Below are 19,133 nucleotides of genomic sequence, written 5' to 3'. Positions count from 1 at the left end.
AACTGAGAGCGCATAGGGCCAGTGGTGCCTAATATACCAATGCATGAGCACGGCACTCAAGGGGGCGCCACAGCCAGCTCTACGGATACCGCTAAGGCAAAAGTCTCCAACAACTGCGCACATGGGCGCACACACACCTAGAATGGAATCAACATGAGCAAGCACTCAAAGAAGAATGTGTTTGTTTCACTCAGCACTTTTTGAGCTTCTGGGGAGTTCTTGCAGTGTCAAATGTGTTTAAGTATTCCAATAGAACAGTGCTTTTAATGGACTAAAATTTGATTACTCAATCCTTTGAAAATTAGGGTCATAGCTTATATTTTTAAGTGGAAAATTTATATCATGTCCATTATTGACCTCTCTAGACCCACTATCAAAAGACAAGGTACGCTAATGTTTTATTGTGGTGTGACTGGATCTCAACTCGTATATCCAAAAACAGAGGCAACAAACTGGTGAATGCTTGAAAATTTGGGCTTTCGTGACTTGCTCACACACTTAGTTAATAACAGAGCAGAAACAGAAGCCAGGTCTCTCAACTTCACTGTCTACATAAGCTCCATAGACATGGCTACATAAGGGAAAGGAAGCGGTCAGACATGATGTTGCCTACTTTTCTCTGCTATCCTGCTTTATGGAGTTTCAGCTATTTGTACCACCATACGTTTCCTGGCATTTTTGGTTGCTATACTTGTAAGGATTATGGGAGAATTAGTGGGGAATGGCAGAATCTTAGCAGAATATGTGATGAAGGGGGGAATTTTAATCCAATGGTGAAAGGAGTGAATCTCCTCTGTGGCCATTTTATTCAGCTTCTCTAGAAATATTTCCTTAGAAACCTAGTGCAGACCACGATGAGTCAAAAGAGGATTCATTCACTGCAGAGTAAAGCGTACCTTGTCAGAGAACCAGATGAGCCTGGACTCTTCATAGTACCTAAACATTCCATATTTGGGATCAAGCAACTCTCTCATGATGAGCAAGAAAAATTCTTTGCGAACACCTCCTGCATCAACAGCTTCTTCCCCTACAAAAATAACCTGAAATGGCCACTTCAGTTAGCACAGAATATAAAAAAGAAATACAAAACAAATTACATTTAATCTAAAAATATACTGAATTTGTTAAGGTATAACAGATACTAAAATAAAAATTATGATCTGATTTAATGTTAGATTAAGGGAATTTAAGCAGTATAAACTGGCTATACCTTGAGTGGTTTCTTGTAATCTACATTCTTCGTTTTCCTTAGGACTTCCATAGCATCTCCTACAATATTGTCTCTGCGCACCACTAATATTAGACAAGGATTGACAGATTCAAATACAGGGAGAAAAATAGATGAGAAATTCTGTCTGTGAGCCTGGTCAACAGCCATCTGGGGAAAACCAAGTAAAAGCCTTAGTTATAGTAATAACAACTAACATTGCATGCATGAGAAAGCCAACATTTAAGAGCTTCTATCAATGTATTTATTTAGCAAACATACCTGGGAGCTACAATTTTAGATTTAACACACTTTACATCCCTCTAACCTCAGCAGATATGCTTTCTACTAGCACCAACAAATTTAACAGTGCTGTTCAACAGTTCCATAAGTCTTAAGTTACTGTTTTTAATAATTAAAAACTTTTGTATAACAGAAACAAAAGCTAAACACACACTACAACCTATCGAAGGTCTATTGAAAACAACTGGCAAATAGAGGTTGAGGAGGTAAATATTAATCTGGCATAAATGAGCATTAAGAAGTGGTTTCACAGAGTAAAATTTGTTCATATTTTTCTTATAGCTGTTTTGTATCATTTGAGTTGTATTTTCTTCCACTGTCTAACAATCTTTTCACTTGCTTTCCTTCTCCTCCTTAACATGAAAGATCATATTAAACAAAATACTGTCATGAGTAGTCTAATTATGGCACAGAGTTCTTTAAAGCTTGCCAAATATCTTCTAGAAGAGATCATTAACTATCTACTCTGTAAATGGGCACAGGCATAGAATGAACATTTTCCTTGAATTTTCATTTATTTTTCTGTTCACGTAACAATTGCTGATTTTTGAGCATCAGTGGTGAATACAAGCTTTGAAAACAGATTCAAAATTGTATTTATTAACTTATTGTGATTAAATGAATTAGTATTTTTCAGCAGGAGTGCATATCATACAAGCACAGTGCCTCTTTCCCGTCTATCTTCAGCTTCAAGACACAGGCTCTTATCACTGTAAACAGGCAATATGAAAATAGGCATGTGGAGGACGGGGAGCAGTTCACGTAGTCAGAGTGTTTGGAACTATTATTTCAATCACTTGCTTTTATTTTTCCTTCACTCACTCTGTCCTCTTTATACATGTGATTTTCATAATTCATGACTCCTTTACAACAGCTCTGCAGGTATGTATTATACAGAATACCAATTGCTGAACAATTGTTCATCACATCACACATGTTTCAGTGTTGGTCAGATAGAAACAAAGACAACAAATAAGAAACATGGACTTCCAATGCATAACTGACACGGTTAGGTGAACATAACTCATGCTTAGAAATAAAAGGACACAATATAGGGTACGTTTTACAAACCATTATATTTATGAATTAGCTTTACCCAGATTAATGCAAAACTGAAATAACTAAAAATAGCAAGTATGTAATTTATATTTAATGGAGATATCCCATCTCCTAGAACTGGAAGGGACCTTGAAAGGTCATCGAGTCCAGCCCCCTGCCTTCACTAGCAGGACCAAGTACTGATTTTGCCCCAGATCCCTAAATGGCCCCCTTAAGGATTGAACTCACAACCCTGGGTTTAGCAGGCCAATGCTTTATGAATTAGCTTTACCCAGATTAATGCAAAACTGAAATAACTAAAAATAGCAAGTATGTAATTTGATGGCAGCAAATAGGGAAAGAACCAATGATGCTCAAATGAAATCTCCATATTGCAACATTTTTTCCAGATTAAGAAATTCAGTCCCACCTTTCCACAAAAAATACATTTAAAACAATTTACAAGCCTTGACTCTCTCCCATTACCTACATCTGCAATGCAAGACCATACCTATTACAGTTTGAGATAAGCAATCAGTTGGCTGGTAAAGTGCCACCTAGCTACAGAAAGGAGAGAAACTGCTACAAAAAAAGATAACAATTTACACAGATTACCAAACAATACAATTTCAACTAGGTTCAAAACATTAAAAAGGGGGAGAAAAGTAAACTACCACAAATTTATATCATGCAAATTACTTGTACAAAAGTAGGAAGAAAAAAAAATAGATCTCAAAATAGTTAATAGATTTTAGTCCTTTTTGGATATTTTAAAAAACTGATGTTTAGAAAGAGTGAAATACCATTTTACCTGCATTTGTAAGACAGCATCTGTTTGCAAGAGCGTAGTTTTTGCCTGTGCATCGAACACGAAAGGGTATGTGCAAATTGTAACTGGATTTTCTGTTAGCTAGAAAAAAAAAGTAAAATATTAGTGCACAGAGTTATCATATGGTACTTAAAAAGAGTGGTTATAGTCAGAAAAAAATGGGATTGTAAAAATGGTTCTCTCTCATTCAATATATCTGCTTTATTGACAAAAGATTTTACTTGTCAATGCAGGGCCAATATTGTTGTGGGAAAGGGAGTGGATTTTTGAATTCTCTTATGTTTCATCAACAAAACAGTTAGATCATTTCTAAATCTTTATTATTGAAATAGGTATGAGGTTAGAAAGCGTTTTGGTTACAGATCCTAGTTTGAGCTTGCATTGCTTACAGTTTTAAAAGTTTCTTAGGCCTTGTCTACACTACAGAGTTTTGTCAATGCAAGTTATGCCAACATACCGTTTTAATTAAACCGCTGTTGTATGTCCACACTATGCTCCTTCTGTCGGCAGAGCGCATCCACAGTAGCAGCTCTTGCATTGACAGAGAGCAGTGCACAGTGGGTAGCTTTAGGAAGGGTTTGCAATGCATCATGGGGCAGGTACAGCATCAAATTATGCAGGTTTCTCAATCTCATCGTTCCAGGAGCATTCTACTAGATTGCCAGCTGCTCTTCAACTGAAATGTGTGTGTGGGGGGGGGTAGAGGGTGACGGGGGGGGGGGGGGGAGAGAAGAGAGAGCCAGGGTGCGTGTTGGGAGAGAGTGTGAGAGGACGAGTGTGTATATGAGAGGGAGAGTGTGTGTGTGTTGGGGGGGGAGAGTGAATGTGTCGGCATGCTGTCTCTAAGTTCAGACAGCAGCTGGAAGCAATGAATCCTGGGGAAGGGGGACACCCTCGATATCAGACCCTGCCTCCCTAAGTCTCTTCCCCCTTCCCTCTCCCCTGCAGCCTGCCCTGCCTGCCTGCTGCGTTCCTAGTGCCAAGAAGAGCAGGATTCAGAGTTAACGTTTTGATTCTGTGATTCCCTCAGAGTACTCCCCCAGCCTCCTCTCCCCACAGATGAAGATGATCCCCCCCCTCCACTGTCGTCCAGGCAGGAGTGAGTTTGCTGCCGAAGCTGCCATGCTCAGCTGGGCTGTAGCTATGTGAGCGCTCCACGCTGAAGAATTTCAATACTTCCTAGGGCTTTGAAAGGGGACGGGTGCATGCCTGTGTAGCTGGATAGAGGCAGTGGAATTCAAAACAGTGAGCAGAGCGGTCATGGTGGGCATTGTGGGATACCTCCTGGAGGCCAGTTACAGTGATGTAAGGAACACAGTGACTACACTGATGTTTTGTCGCTCTAACTTTGTTGCAAAAAGCTTTATGCTTCTCGTCAGGGTGATTTTATTTTGTTGGCAAAACAGGGGAGAGTTTTGTTGCCAAAAGTAGCATTGTAGTATGTGCACCTCCACTGTTTTGTCGGCAAAATCTGCCTTTTGCCAACAAAACTGTGAAGTGTACACAAGGCCCTATAGTTGTACTCCATCAATGACGTCTATATCCAACCTGCTTACTTAACATGTCTTCAGAAAATTGTGCAGCTATTTTTCTGACTATACCCACACGAATTTTAAAGTCTTACTTACATCTAATACTCTGAAATTAATCCTTGACAGAACTAGAGCTTAATCAAAATTTCTGATTTCCTTACACTCTGAAAAGGAAGCCAGCTTACAACCAATCTTACCTCAGTTAATCCATGGTTGATGTCCTATGACAGCAATGCACAAAGGTAGCAATAATTAAGAGTAAAAAGCAGCATTAGTGTCTGCATTAATTATTCTTCTCTGAACCAGCAAAAATATTTAAACTACAGTATTTTTAAAAACTTATTTATTAGAGAAGCAAATAAAAACATAAAAATTTTGCATTTAGAATTAATCTACAGACTATAACAAGATACTTTTAATTACTATATCTAGGGTCTTTAAAAAGCGATGCTACAGTAAAGTTTTCTTGGATGGACGGCACTAAAATAATAAATGCTAAGTTATGGGAAATGTATTATAAATGTTATATTAACAGTAATATTATCAATTTTTAAAATCCTGGCATTCTACATATAATGCTTACTTACTCACTAAGAGTCTTTATGTAAAAAGCAAGCTTTTTGCTTCTTCCCTTTTCTCAAGTTGTTATACCATATTATATGTTAAATGCAACAAAGCGTTAGTAAATGCTTTGATTTTCAAGGTGCAAAAGCCACTTAGAGCATGAGTTTAGATAAATGCTCATTTGTTTCCATAATCTGTAACTACTTTATTGTACACAAAGATTAAGAGAGAATGTGCAACTTTTTGGATGGTCTTGGAGGGGAATTTAGTGTTAGAAGAGGCATATGTTGCTGGAACACTTAAATTCGCTCTTTCCTGCATGTTTTCCTGTCATCCTCTGTTGAACGCTAAGACAGAGATTTCTCAAGGGTAGAAAATGGAAAATAAATTTAAATAGCACCAAGAAGTTTAAAAAAAAAATCAGTACTATAAAGAAAAATCTCAAGGGACCAGGATGTCTGAATCCCTCACTTATAAAAGTTAATGGCCAAAATGATAACTGCAAAGGTGTTTATTTAACACACATACTCCACACACACACACACACACACACACACACACACCTATCTTACTGTCTCTGAAACACTAGCTTACCTAGAAGTTCTCCAAATATAATGCATGTGAAAGTGCACATTTGTGGAGCTGTGTGTACACATGGCACTTGTTATTTTTTCCCCTAATCACTCAGACTACAGTAATGTCCTTTAAACAAAATCTTAACTGCTTTTAAAACAACTCGTTATATTAGTATTTTATTATTAGACTGTAATGGTCTTTTTCCAACTCATGTCTACCTCATGGTTGAAGGCTGGCATTGGCAAAGTTCTTCCAGTGACTTGGAACAGAGCCCAAGGAGTTGACAAGCTGTGTTTCCCAAATAGAAGCTATGATACGATATGCTATTTGTGTTCAGAGAACATTTCATTTGGTCTCAAGTGAACCACCAGAAGGTATTTTTAAGAAGACAAACACTTCCATCGCTAGAAGAGTGAAAAACAACTGTACTAATGAATTCTGGATGACCACTAAAACTTTCAATTAAAGTCTAACAAAAGAATATTACCATCAGATTTTAGCTAAGAAGAACTGAAGCAAACAAACCACTGTACATATAAAAAGTTTTATTCCCAGAGTTAGCTGATTAATAAAAGTAGATCCCAGAGCTAGAATACTAACTAGAGGGAAAGTGCTTCCAGATAAAGGTCTGTGTTAAAGTTCATCCAGTAAGTGACTGAATTGATCTGCCAGAGCTTGCCTGGTATGTAGCTCAACAGAATACCTCATGGCAAATGACTCAGTGCCAAAAAAAAAAAGTCGTCCTCTTGAAACCTCTAGAATCAGGTCCTCTAAAGTTTAGGGAAAGAAAAATGACAAAGATGATGTCCATCGTGTTATGGACCAACTGACAATCCTCCCTCCCCCCACCCAAAAGCAATCATGACACATGATGGCTCCCCTCTCCACTGAAATTCATATTCAAAATCTCAACAATGAATGTGCCTACAGAGTACCTAACAAGGGTTTTCAACTTTTCATAGAGCATTTGAGCCCAGAAACCAAAGAAAGCAATAGCGGCAAAAAATATCAACCCCATAAACCTAACAAGCAAGCCATCATAAAAGCATGACAATCCTACCATGCTGAGGCTAACAAAAGTTGGATCAGGAAACCTCTGTAGAGCCAAAAATAAAGAACATATCTACCAATGAAGAGGTTTCATCTGAATTGGATAAAAGGGTGAAAAAATACACCTGCAATGAGATCTAGAATACAGATACACATATTGGGTGAAGAGACTAAGATAGGAACATTCTCTTCTGATAAATACAAAACAGGTCCCAAAAAGTTGAAATTGTACAGAAAGGAGAAGAGATTTAATCAACTTTTGATGAAACCTTTACTGTGGGGGAAATCTTTACTGTATTTCCTTCTTCACCATTGAAGTTCTTCAGCTACCAGTAAGAGAAATAATTTACCAGGTGTCAGTACTGAAACTTCTCCCTCAAAGTACCTTAAAAGAATGACACAGGAATGAAAGAACAGTCAGGGAGGATGACCTGAAATGGATTCAGTCCATCCATCAATAAGCCAGACTTAGGACACTCAGCTAAAAAAAGCCCGTTATTATTTGTATTACTGTAGTGCGTAGGAGCCATAGTCATAAACTGGGACCCCACTCCATTAGGCCTTGTATCCTGGGGAACTCCCTACCATTAATGCATATGCTTAAAATAGCACTAAGTGAATAAGAGCCACATTAGAAGTGCTGACAGAATAATTACTCCCATTGAAAGGACCATCAAAGATTTCTTTGGTATGAAGCTCAGTGCTAAAGAATTGTTTTAATTTGGACCATGCTCCAAAGAATGAAGGTGGGAACAAAATGAACAGACTGTTAGGATTTTCCATAAGCAAAAGATATAAGATATGTCCCCCTCACTTACTGGCTCAATATGTCAAGGAAGAACAAAATTCATTTCCTTGGAACACATCTTCACCTCAAGCAGTTTGTACAAAAAGGTGATTTGTGATGGACAAAATGTGGTATTTCTCAGAGCTTCAATTGGCATTTTTTTTCAAACTTCACCAAGGAACTGAGCAAAACAGTCATGCCCCAAAATTTTAACAAGAGAAGAACTCAGACTTACAGTTATAGGTTCGACAGTCAAATAATAAAAAAAACCATATACCTGTAAGGGAAAGGTTTAATAAGTTCATAGATTTTTAAGACCAGAAAGGACAGATAGATCATCCAGTCTGACCTCTGGCATAGCACAAGCCATAGACTTTCATTCAGTTACCCCTATAATGAGCCCAATAATTTGTGTTGGACTAAAGCAGTTCATCCAGAAACACATCCAATTTTGAAGGCTTCAAATGATGAAGAATATATCACTTCCCTTGGTAGTTTGTTCCAAAAGTTAATCGCCTTCATGATCTGTGCCTTATTTCTAATTTGAATTTGTCTGGCTTTAACTTACATACAATGGCTCTTGCGGTCTTTCCCCACTAGGTTAAAGGATCTGTATCTGGTATTTTGTCTTTGTGAAGGTACTTATACGCTATAATCGAGTCACCTCTCACTATTCTCTCTGATTGTCTAAACCTTTTGAGTTCATTAAGTCTTAACCGCAAGGAATTTTTTCCCAGCCCAAAAAATAATTTTTATGGTTTTTATGTACCCTCTCTAATTTTGCAATATTATGCTTAAAAATATGCATACCTGAACTAGATGTCTGCCTCCCCAATGCTGTATACAGAGGTCAAGTCATCTGCATATTCCTCACCACTCCCCTCCTGTTTACACATCCAAGGACTGCATTAACCCTTTTTGACACAGTGTTGCACTGGCAGCTCATGTTCAGTTGGTTGTCCACTATGGCCCCTTAATCATTTTTAGAGTCACTGCTTTCCAGGATTCAGTTCCCTATTCTGTAGGTATGGTCTGTATTCTTTGTTCCAAGATGACTTTGTCTTTGACTATTAAAGCACATTTTGTTTGTTTGAATATGTCCATTTTACCAAGTGATCCAGATCACTCTTGTGTGACTGCCCTGCCTTCGTTATTATTTACCACTCCATCAATCTTTGTGGCATCCACAAGTTTTAAATCAGCAATGATTTTATATTTACTTACAGTTTACACCTCTACCCCGATATAACGCTGTCCTCGGGAGCCAAAAAAGCTTACTACGTTATAGGTGAAACTGCGTTATATCGAACTTGCTTTGATCCGCCGGAGTGCGCAGCCCTGCCCCCCCGGAGCACAGCTTTACCGCGTTATATCTGAATTTGTGTTATATCGGGGTAGAGATGTATTAATGAAAAATGTTGAATAGTATCAGGCCTAGTGCAGATCCCTGTGGAACTCCATTCAAAATATTATGTTGGTTTTTCATTAACAACCACCTTTTGAGAGGTGTTTGAACAATTGCTTGTGTAGCTGACTTTGAAAGCCCTTGGGCAGATAAAGCACTAGACCAATAAGGGCTCTTTTTATACTAAAAATTTCATTAATATAAAATTAAGGTTGTTCAATTTTATACCTTATTAACACAATCACCATTCAGCCACCGTGATTTTTGAAGGCATTTTACGAAGAACAAGAGATACCCAAAGACTAGAGGGAAGCTACAGTCATACTTTAAAAGGGAACACAAAGGAACAGGAAACTCACCATTCCATATGCCTGCTGCTGGATCCAGTTGATGTAGTCATTTCTGATGTCTATCAAGTCTTGTATTTCATGAATGTAAAATTTGTCATACTGTATAATTTGTCCTCCTCTCTCATTTACCTGAAGAAAAGTATGATTGTTTACTTTTCATTATTTTTATTTTTCATTATTATTACTTGCTACTAAAAGTTTGCTTAATCTCGAATGTTTAACATAAAAAGTCTTTTTAAAAAACAAACAATTTAAGCTATGTCAATCTAACTGAACTTGGATACCTTACCAAACAAAAACTAGGAAAGAGGTTTTCCTTCCCAACAGAGTAAACATTAAAGGTGTCCAATGCCCACAAGGACAGAAGAAAGGACGTACGGGAGGTTGAAATGTAGATTATTCCGAAATCCCATGAAATTGCAAGAAAAATGGAACAGCGATAGCTGCAGAATATAGTTACATACTGTACAGTGCTGTCATTTTTAAATTACTGCAGACTTAAGAGTGAATGAAGCCTTGTGAGATCCACCAGAAACCACATTCTGGGTGGCCATCTCATATTTGCTCATTTAAAAGTCCAAGGATAGAGGAAAGAGTGGGGGATGAAGAAAACTCTCTATTCAAGTACTATTTTTTGTTTGTTTAAAGGCCCTGACTAAAGTGCAATTTTTAACCTAGTTTGTAACCGATTAATGACAATTGCTTTGAACAGCGTTTATCAACACATAAGCTTAGCTACCTATGCTTATGGTTAACTAGGAGTCTCCCTTGTTAGTCGTACATGGTGGTACATGGTTTTCTTCCTAAAAAGAAAACATTGTTATTTTGCCTCCCAGGCAGGATCCTCCAAACCTGGCTGTGTAACCAGAATGCCTGATACTTCTTCCTTCCAGATTTTGGTGCAACAGGACATCCCATAGTATACTGCCCTACTTGCTCCTGTGTAGGGTTTATTTCCTCCTGGTACTTAATCCCCTACTAAGCCAGTATGGGATAGCTACCCAGATTTTTCCAGAATTTACTGATACAAACACAGTTTAGCAGCATACTAGGTGTGGATGCCAACCTGGCTGCTGTGTGGCTGTCTTATGGAGGAGGAGGGAAATTGCTATGTAGATACAATATAAGTTTACTGTAATCTAGGAAGACTGAAGTACCAGATAAGAGGATGATAATATGTTACAAAAACAGGATTTTACTTACAGTATAGCTAGGACCACCCCCCCCCCCACACACACACATATATACCCATCCAAGCTTAGAAAGACATGAATGTAGAAGATGAAAATACTTCAGGAATTCATATCATTGCTTTAAAAAGGCCAACTTCTATTGCCCCTCCTTCCATTTTCTGTGTCCCAAAGATGAAACCACTGTAATACTGCAATACAGTAGAAGGACAGGCAGATAACTTTAGAAGAGATCTAAAGCAACCACTAAAGGCATGTGTTCATAATATTCCTATTATGGAAATCAAAACAGACAGCACAGCTGTAAAGATTTCAATCAGGCTGTCTTTTTGAACATTAGTCTGCCATTCCAATTAATGCCCTGCACAGTCTGCTCTATGAAATCTGGAATTTCCTGTGAAGCAACAAGGGGCAGTGCAGCAGTAAAAACTACCATTTTTTAAACTGCACTTCTTTCACAGAGAACAGTAATATAACATCAAAAAACATGAACTGAAGATGTAAAGGTCTCCAAAACTAGATGTACTCTGGGGGGTCTCATAGTACAATGGTTCTCATAAGGGACGCAACACTGTGCTGATTAAAGGTCCCTGAACATCTGAGAGCCAAGGGAAGATGGAGATCTGATCAGATCCAAGGGTTTATGAAGGCAGCAAAAGAAAAAAAAGTGTATTCACCTTAATTGACGTTTTAGTAGTTTGTAAGAACACACACTCTCCAAACATACCCCCCCACCCTCTGCAAAACTTTGGCTACTGGGGGGCTGTGAAGACTTCCACTTGAAGCTACAGAATATTTTAGGTAATGTTATAAAAGGAGGCGTGGTGGCAACGGAGAGTAAGCCCTGTACTGTGCACTGACCATTTACTCAAAGAAATCCAATTACATGTAAGCAACTTATTTTTCTTCTTTGAATATTGTTGCTGTCATTGGGAGATTGACAAGCATTAAGCTCTCTCTAAAGAAGTGAGTTTGACAAGAGTAATTCAACAATGACTGCAGAACTGCTCTCCCAAACATAAGATGATCAGTTTAAGTGTGTGTGGGGGGTCAAATTATTGAGGGGGAGCCTGGTACAATAGGTCTGCCTTCCAAGAATTTAAGAGTATGGTGTCAAGAATAAAGTCCCAATCAATTATGCCAGGAACTTATAAATGTGCACAGTCACTGGCTGACTGTGCCAGCATGTCAAACCAATCTACAATTTCCATGAGTAGTGGAAGCTCAAAACCCTGCTACTCTGGAGAAAAGGTCTTGGAAGAGTTTAAAATCTTCTGGTGGAGACACAGATGTCTTTCATAACATCTTCCATGTATTTCATCTTCCTTATGGACATTCTCTTCCTTTTGTATATATTATTCATTAACCAACCATGGAACAGGAAAGACAGATGCCTCAACAGGTTTCAAGGTTGACCTTTCAGGTGCATATAATGGAAAAACATTAGAAAGTCATCTCCACTCCTGTGCTACCTCACTCCACAACAAATAATACCACCTTGCTTTTACATAACACTTTTCACCAGTAAATCTTAAAGCACTTCACAATTTTACAGATGGGAAAACTGAGGCACAGAGAGGTGATATGAGTTGCCCAATATCATCCAGCAGGCCAGTGGGAAAGGCAAGAATAGAACCCAGGTTTCCCCAAGTCCAGCACTCTATCCACTAAGCAACGCGGTCTCCTTTCTCAGAAAGGAGGTCTAATTTGAGAAGCAGGAAACCAAGGACCCCAAAAGTAAACCTTCAACTCCATCTCACATGGCAACAAAGCAGACTCCAGAAACCCTCAGATCTGACATAAATGGGGAGTGTTTGGCAATGGGCTTCTACTCAGCTGAACAGACGATGAAGCCTGTAATGGGAAGGAGTAAATATAGTCCTCCATGTCCTCCCTCGAGAACAAAGACCAAACCAGGAAAGGTAGCTTCACTGGAGAAGATTAGCTTTTACTTGGTACCAGGAGAGGAGACTTAACCTTCTGAACTGGGAATAAAGACTTTTCCCTCTGAACTAGGAGCACCAAGAGCAGGAACCTCTACTTCAGCATCTTACAGTTCCACCAATTGGTGCCAATTTTGCTGGAACTGCTACTCTCAAGGGGAAAAAAAGTGGGCCTTTGCAATCTCCTTTTCTCACTCTTGATACCGAGAAAAGATGTTTTGATGCTGAGCCCAATGCTACCTTTGGCTTCTCAGACCCTCTTATAACTGGACTTAGATTCACCCCAAGATCGGAACTTAGAAGACCTAGAGATAGTTCCAACTCTCCATTTACTCTGAAAGCTTTAAGAATTGTACTATCATGGACTTCAACAAAGATTCATAGCTCCTGCAGGCCTGGACAGTGAACATCATACATGGAACTTCTGCTGGGTAAATATCCTTCAGCAAGCAACAAAGGCTTTACCTATGGGGGATCTGTAATGGACATCTTGTCCACACAAGAAGGGTGGTCCTTAAATGCAGTCTTATTCCAAAGTACTGTCAATACCGCAGAAAATTAACTCAACTGGGTGAGTCAGGAGGACAGTTTCTAAGGCCAGGTCTACACTAACCCCCCAATTCGAACTAAGGTACGCAACTTCAGCTACGTGAATAACGTAGCTGAAGTTCGAAGTACCTTAGTTCGAACTTACCTCGGTCCACACGCGGCAGGCAGGCTCCCCCGTCGACTCCACGGTACTCCTCTCGCCAAGCAGGAGTACCGCAGTCGACGGCGAGCACTTCCGGGTTCGACTTATCGCATCCAGACAAGACGCGATAAGTCGAACCCAGAAGTTCGATCGCCAGCCGCCGAACTACCGGGTAAGTGTAGACCTACCCTAAGGAAGAAAAACATTTATCTGCCTAAGGATTTATGTAAAACATTAATCACTGTGTTCAATTAACTATTAAACTAAAAGCAGCCTAAAACAGGAAGATGAAAACCAAAAAGAGGCAGATGAATTGAAAGTCCAGAGACCAGAGGAAGTTCAAACTTGCTGCTTTGGCAGCTGTAAAGAATCAAGGATGGGCAAGAGTCCTGTTTCCATATATAACTTCGCCTGGAATGTCCCACAGCTAGAGACAAAGCCTAAACTGCCCCAAGAGTCTCAACTTTTTTGGAAAGTTTCCAGGCTTTGGTGCAGTGTACAGGCACACCTCAAAAGTAGGTCTCTCCGCTAATAATATTTGAAATTAAGGATTCAACTGGCTCTCCACATCAAATCTCATGCACTGAAGCCCCATAATATTTCATGATATAGCTCAGTGGTTTGAGCATTGGCCTGCTAAACCCAGGGTTGTCAGTTCAATCCTTGAGGAGGCCATTTAGGGACCTGGGGCAAAAATCTGTCTGGGGATTGGTCCTGCTTTGAGCGGGGGTTGGACTAGATGACCTCCTGAGGTCCCTTCCAACCCTGATATTCTAGGATTTTATTTTTTTACATTGTTATTAAATCTACATAGTGCACAAATGGCCCAAACAGGATATGCTAGATGTTGCGCGCGCGCGCACACACACACAAAGATATGGTCCTTGCCCCAAAGAGCATATAAAGACAAAATGCATTGAGAGAGTAATGAACTACAGAAAGGAAGGGGGAAAGAAAGATTGTGATAGCTAATAAGGCAATGCAATTACACAGGCATGCAATGTGAACAAAATAAAGGTTCCAAATTATGAAAACCATTTTTGTCAACATTCAGAACTTCATTGTCACTAAAGATTAAGTTTCAATGCTAATACTCCATTTAAATAAACTGGGAATAGGAGGGAGTAATCATAATTCTCTCAGCAATGCTGTCTTTTTTTTTTTTTAAGCTGCAGTCTTAAAATAACTGCACATCAATTTATAGTCTCAATTTTATTATGGTAAATGAAAGTTTGAGTCTTCTAATGTATTTTACTGTATTCTCTAAAATATAATTACTCCATTCAATTTGCGCTTCCATGAAAAAACTTATAACTGTCCTACCCAATGAGAGCATCCACATGCTCGCCAAACTAAAATTTAGTATTCCACTGATTTAGACATCCAGAAGGCATTGCTAACAAGAAAACTATATAGTGTCAATCCATAGAAGAATTCTAAATCAGAGCACATTCATTCCTTCACTGATTACAAAATAAAAAGGGATTTAATTAACACTGCACAACAGTTAACAAAATAAGCAATTTGGAAACAACAATCCGCTTAAAATAGCTCAGGACATACCCTATGTAAAATTTCCAGAACTTTGAGAGAAGTGTGTAGAAAACTGGTAAAGATTCTTCTTTCAGAATTGGGGATACCAATCTTGTATAATTTCAGGAGGTGGACCACAACATCCTTGTACAGCTCCACTATCTTGAGGAACAATGGAGGTTCAAGTATAGACCACCAGTTTTCTGTCAATAAAGAGTGAACATATACATGTAACACTTATAATCACATCTTTCAGTGTTATACTGCCCTTCTTCCTAAAAATTATACCTCCCAGAGATTGAAAGCTATAAAGAGATTAGGGTGGAGAAATAGGAACATAATTTTCATCTCTTCTGAAATGAACTGGTGTAGGAAAACTGTTTAGAATTGGAAATGGTTATCTACCTTTCCGTAGCTGTTATTCTTCAAGGTGTGTAGGCTCATGCCTCCTGCACAGATGTTGGAGATTTCCCCCCCTCAGTATTACCCATTGGGGTGACTTAAGCATGCTCTGTTGACACACGCCACTACACGCTGGTACAGTAGACCCCGCTAAAATGCCCTTCGCAATAGCGAACCTTGGGCAATAACAAACGTGGTCCCTGGATCCCACCTCAAGCCTTGCTGGTTATGGTGGGGGGCTGACAGCTTCTCCAGCCCCAGAGCTACGGGGCAGGGGGCAGGGAAAGAAAGATGACAGCTCCTCCAGCCCCAGGGCCACAGCTGGGGGGCAGAGAGCTGGTGAAACTAGTTCTGAGAGGCTGAGCAAGTCCCTTGCAGCTGCATATCCCTCTCAGTTTCTCAACTGTCTCTCAAGGGACAGCCCCGACAGACCTGGCATCAGCTCAGGAGGCAACAAAACCCTTTTAGCAGCTCTCTCTGCCACACACTCAGCAGAGTCCTTGCCTCTGTCTTGCCTTGGTACCAAGGTTGATGGGCGAGACACTGAGCCTGAAGAAGATCTGCGTCTCTTCTTTGGCACCGGTGATCGTGATCGAGAAGCCGAAGATATTTTTGATGGAGCACTCCGTACTGACACTGAAGTATTTGGGGTGCTCTCCTTCAAAGGGGAGTCTCAGTGCTGTTTTCATAAGCAAGCACTTACGCCTTGCTGCTCTGTCCTTCTTTGACCAGGATTTGAAGCCCTTGCAAATGTGACACCTGTCTCACCCATGCACTTAAAGCAGGTTAGATGGGGAAATCACTAACCAGCATCAGCTTTGAACAAGAACAAGTCCCACAGGACTTACACCCTGGGGAGCAAGGCATCTTTCCAGTACTGAGCTCAGTACTAAAAAAAGGACAAACAGTCCAAAAGGACACCAAAAACCCCTTGAAACATAACACTAATTTATCTAAGGCCTGGTCCACACTAACCCCCCACTTCGGACTAAGGTACGCAAATTCAGCTACGTTAATAACGTAGCTGAATTCGAAGTACCTTAGTCCAAACTTACCGCGGGTCCAGACGCTGCAGGCAGGCTCCCCCGTCGATGCCGCGTACTCCTCTCGCTGAGCTGGAGTACCGGCGTCGACAGCAAGCACTTCCGGGATCGATCCGGGATCGATTTATCGCGTCTAGACAAGACACGATAAATCGATCCCAGAAGATCGATCGCTTACATCCGGACCAGGAAGTAAGTATAGACGTACCCTAAGAAAACAAAAATCTAAGAACTAACAATAACTGCAACCATCTACGAGAGAGGGAAGGCACTTGAGTTAACCAAACCAAGATCGCTCCAACAACCGTCACAGGCAGTCAGAAGGAACTGAGAGGAGTCGAGGGGGTTCCGCCCTCTTATACCAGCATGCAGTGGCATGTGGTGACAGAGGGTGCTCAAGCCACCCCAACAAGTACTGCTGTGGGAAAAAAATCTCTGACATCTGTTTACAAGACATGCACATACCTACAATGGAACAGACACATGCTATCACTTGAAGAAGAAATTCCAGATACTTGGCTTAAAAATAGGGACATTGGGACATTATGCTGAAATGTTCTGGGGGGCTTTTTAAATCCAGGAATTTTGGAAAAAAATAGAAGTTAGTGGCAAATATGGATGCAAGTATCTATTGCACTGGGGCAGCTTTGAAAGGAGATGAAGAGGCAGCAAGGTAAGCATATTGAATAGGCAGACAGAGGGGATTCCAAAAGAGCTGCATGTTTGTCAGTATGCAGCTGCATATGGAGACAGAAAAATGTCAGGGGACAGGAGCTATAGAGCTATCCCTAAAGTACTGCCTCCTTCTACGGAAACGGTTGTAACATGATGGGCGTGCAGCAAACCTTTGAAGTAACAAGCTGTTCCTAGCACAACACTTTGTTAAGTCTTTAAATTTGAACATTCCTTCATTATAAATTAACTCTGCACAATTAAACAATTACAATACACTCTAACGGAATCAGTTTTGTTATAAACAGAGGAAATAAAATATGATATAATTCAAATATAAATTAAAGCCAGAAAATCTGTGGGGGAAAACGTGTCAAACTGCTATGGGAAGACATAGTGAAAGCTGCACTGTCTAAAAGGAAAAGGATCTTGAGGCAATAAAGACAGCTAACAGGATATGAAATTGTAATGGAACAGGGTAAGAAAGCTAGAGTGGTTTTAGGCTGTATATGAACAGATATCCTGGCTCAGAATAGGGAGGCAATATCCCTCTATGCAGCACTGGTGAGACCTATTGAAGAAAACGGTAAAATGCTTTGTCAAAGTAAATCAAAGATGTGAATTCAATGTCTGTTCTTTAGCAATCCTGGAAACTGACTACGGGATGCTGTTTGGCAAGAGAGGTGAGCTATGACTCTTCCAGCACGACAGCAACTATCTACAAGAGAGGGAAGGCATATGATTTCTTGGAAAAACAAACTGCCTCCCCCCCACCCACATTCTTTGAAGAGTGAAGATGAGTGAAAACACACCTGATTATGCAGATTTAAATTTTACTGATAATCGTGAGTATGAAGAGGACATAGAAAATGTAAACACTAATTAATCAGTCTAACAGGAAACATGAAAACCCTCTAAATCCTTTAAAAGAAATCCATGAACTACAGAGATTCTCACTCTCAAAAGGAATCAGACTGAAGACAGTGATAACCGATCCATTTTATGGACTGTCAAGTAGCTCACGCAGATATTAAGGAAGATATACACTTTCCTACCTAGTTAGGAACATACCTCTCGGTGATTGAGTAATAGAGAAGAGAAAGAACTAGATTCCTAACTTTTTCTTTGAGGGATTCTACAGAATTATATATAGAGAAATTTTTGCAGATCCTATTAATTCATTTCTGCAATTTCCACATACTACCAATTTTCAGCTAGAGAGTTTCAACACAGAAGATTTAAAAAAAAATTCTTACCAAGTACTTTCAGTGGAGCTTTTTCTAGATTTACAACAGCTGTTCCAAAAGGAATAGCTAATGTTGTAAAATTGTTCACATCACTCATCAGTGGGCATTCTGGTAGAGTGAGATACAGCCTTAGGGCTTCAACATCAGGTAAGGAAGTAGTCAATTTAGGAATAAGGTTCTTCTCCAAACTAGCTGCAACCTACAACATTGCATAGACGTAAACTCAGTTGATTTTAAAACAAAAAATGAATAAGCAAACATCTGAAAATATAAACACAAAGTTAACGAAAGGGCTTGATCCTAATATGACACGAGCAGGTGTGCAGTGCAGAACAATAATTTGAAAATAGTTTTACTGCATGCATGTGCGTAAGCACAATAGTGAAGCTATTCACTTCATGTACCAATGTTTACCTTAGATAAAAACAGAGTAACTATTCCATAGCAAAAGCTTCATAGTTAAACACTTCAAAGTGTGCTTTGTGGAAAGATGAAGGATACAGTGCAGAAAATATACAATGCTTAACACAAACCATATTAATTTAGAAAAAACAGACCTAGATTATTATACACATTATAATGTTCTATTATCTATGTACATATTACAGCATTAAAATAGAAAAGGTATGGAATTAAAATCACAGATATTTAGACACAGAAAATGTACTGTGTTGTTTACTGCTGCCACTACAAAATGTTTTTACAAACTCCTCATTAACTTAGAACTGGTTTATACAGATTACATTTTTATACTAAAGAACCAGACCAAGG

The 19,133-nt window shown here is 39.5% G+C and overlaps 1 protein-coding gene across 2 annotated transcripts in view; it reads right to left on the bottom strand.

The window, feature by feature from the left end:
- HERC4 (HECT and RLD domain containing E3 ubiquitin protein ligase 4) overlaps positions 1–19,133 on the bottom strand; it is a 99,447-nt gene that overhangs the window by 39,791 nt on the left and 40,523 nt on the right. The window contains exons 14-20 of one of the 2 annotated variants that reach the window (XM_065408624.1): positions 18,372–18,561; positions 15,029–15,201; positions 9,651–9,770; positions 5,107–5,130; positions 3,360–3,458; positions 1,211–1,378; positions 897–1,040 (exon numbers count right to left, since the gene is read on the bottom strand). In XM_065408624.1, coding sequence (XP_065264696.1) covers positions 897–1,040; positions 1,211–1,378; positions 3,360–3,458; positions 5,107–5,130; positions 9,651–9,770; positions 15,029–15,201; positions 18,372–18,561 — 918 coding nt within the window. The remainder of the gene's footprint in view (positions 1–896; positions 1,041–1,210; positions 1,379–3,359; positions 3,459–5,106; positions 5,131–9,650; positions 9,771–15,028; positions 15,202–18,371; positions 18,562–19,133) is intronic. The other variant, XM_065408625.1, reaches the window with a different exon arrangement.

The sequence above is a fragment of the Emys orbicularis genome, chromosome 7 (assembly GCF_028017835.1).
Source record: "Emys orbicularis isolate rEmyOrb1 chromosome 7, rEmyOrb1.hap1, whole genome shotgun sequence".
In the NCBI taxonomy this organism is placed as follows: domain Eukaryota; kingdom Metazoa; phylum Chordata; order Testudines; family Emydidae; genus Emys; species Emys orbicularis.
The sequence above is the reverse complement of the archived record's forward strand: the minus strand, read 5'-3'. Positions and strand labels throughout refer to the sequence as shown.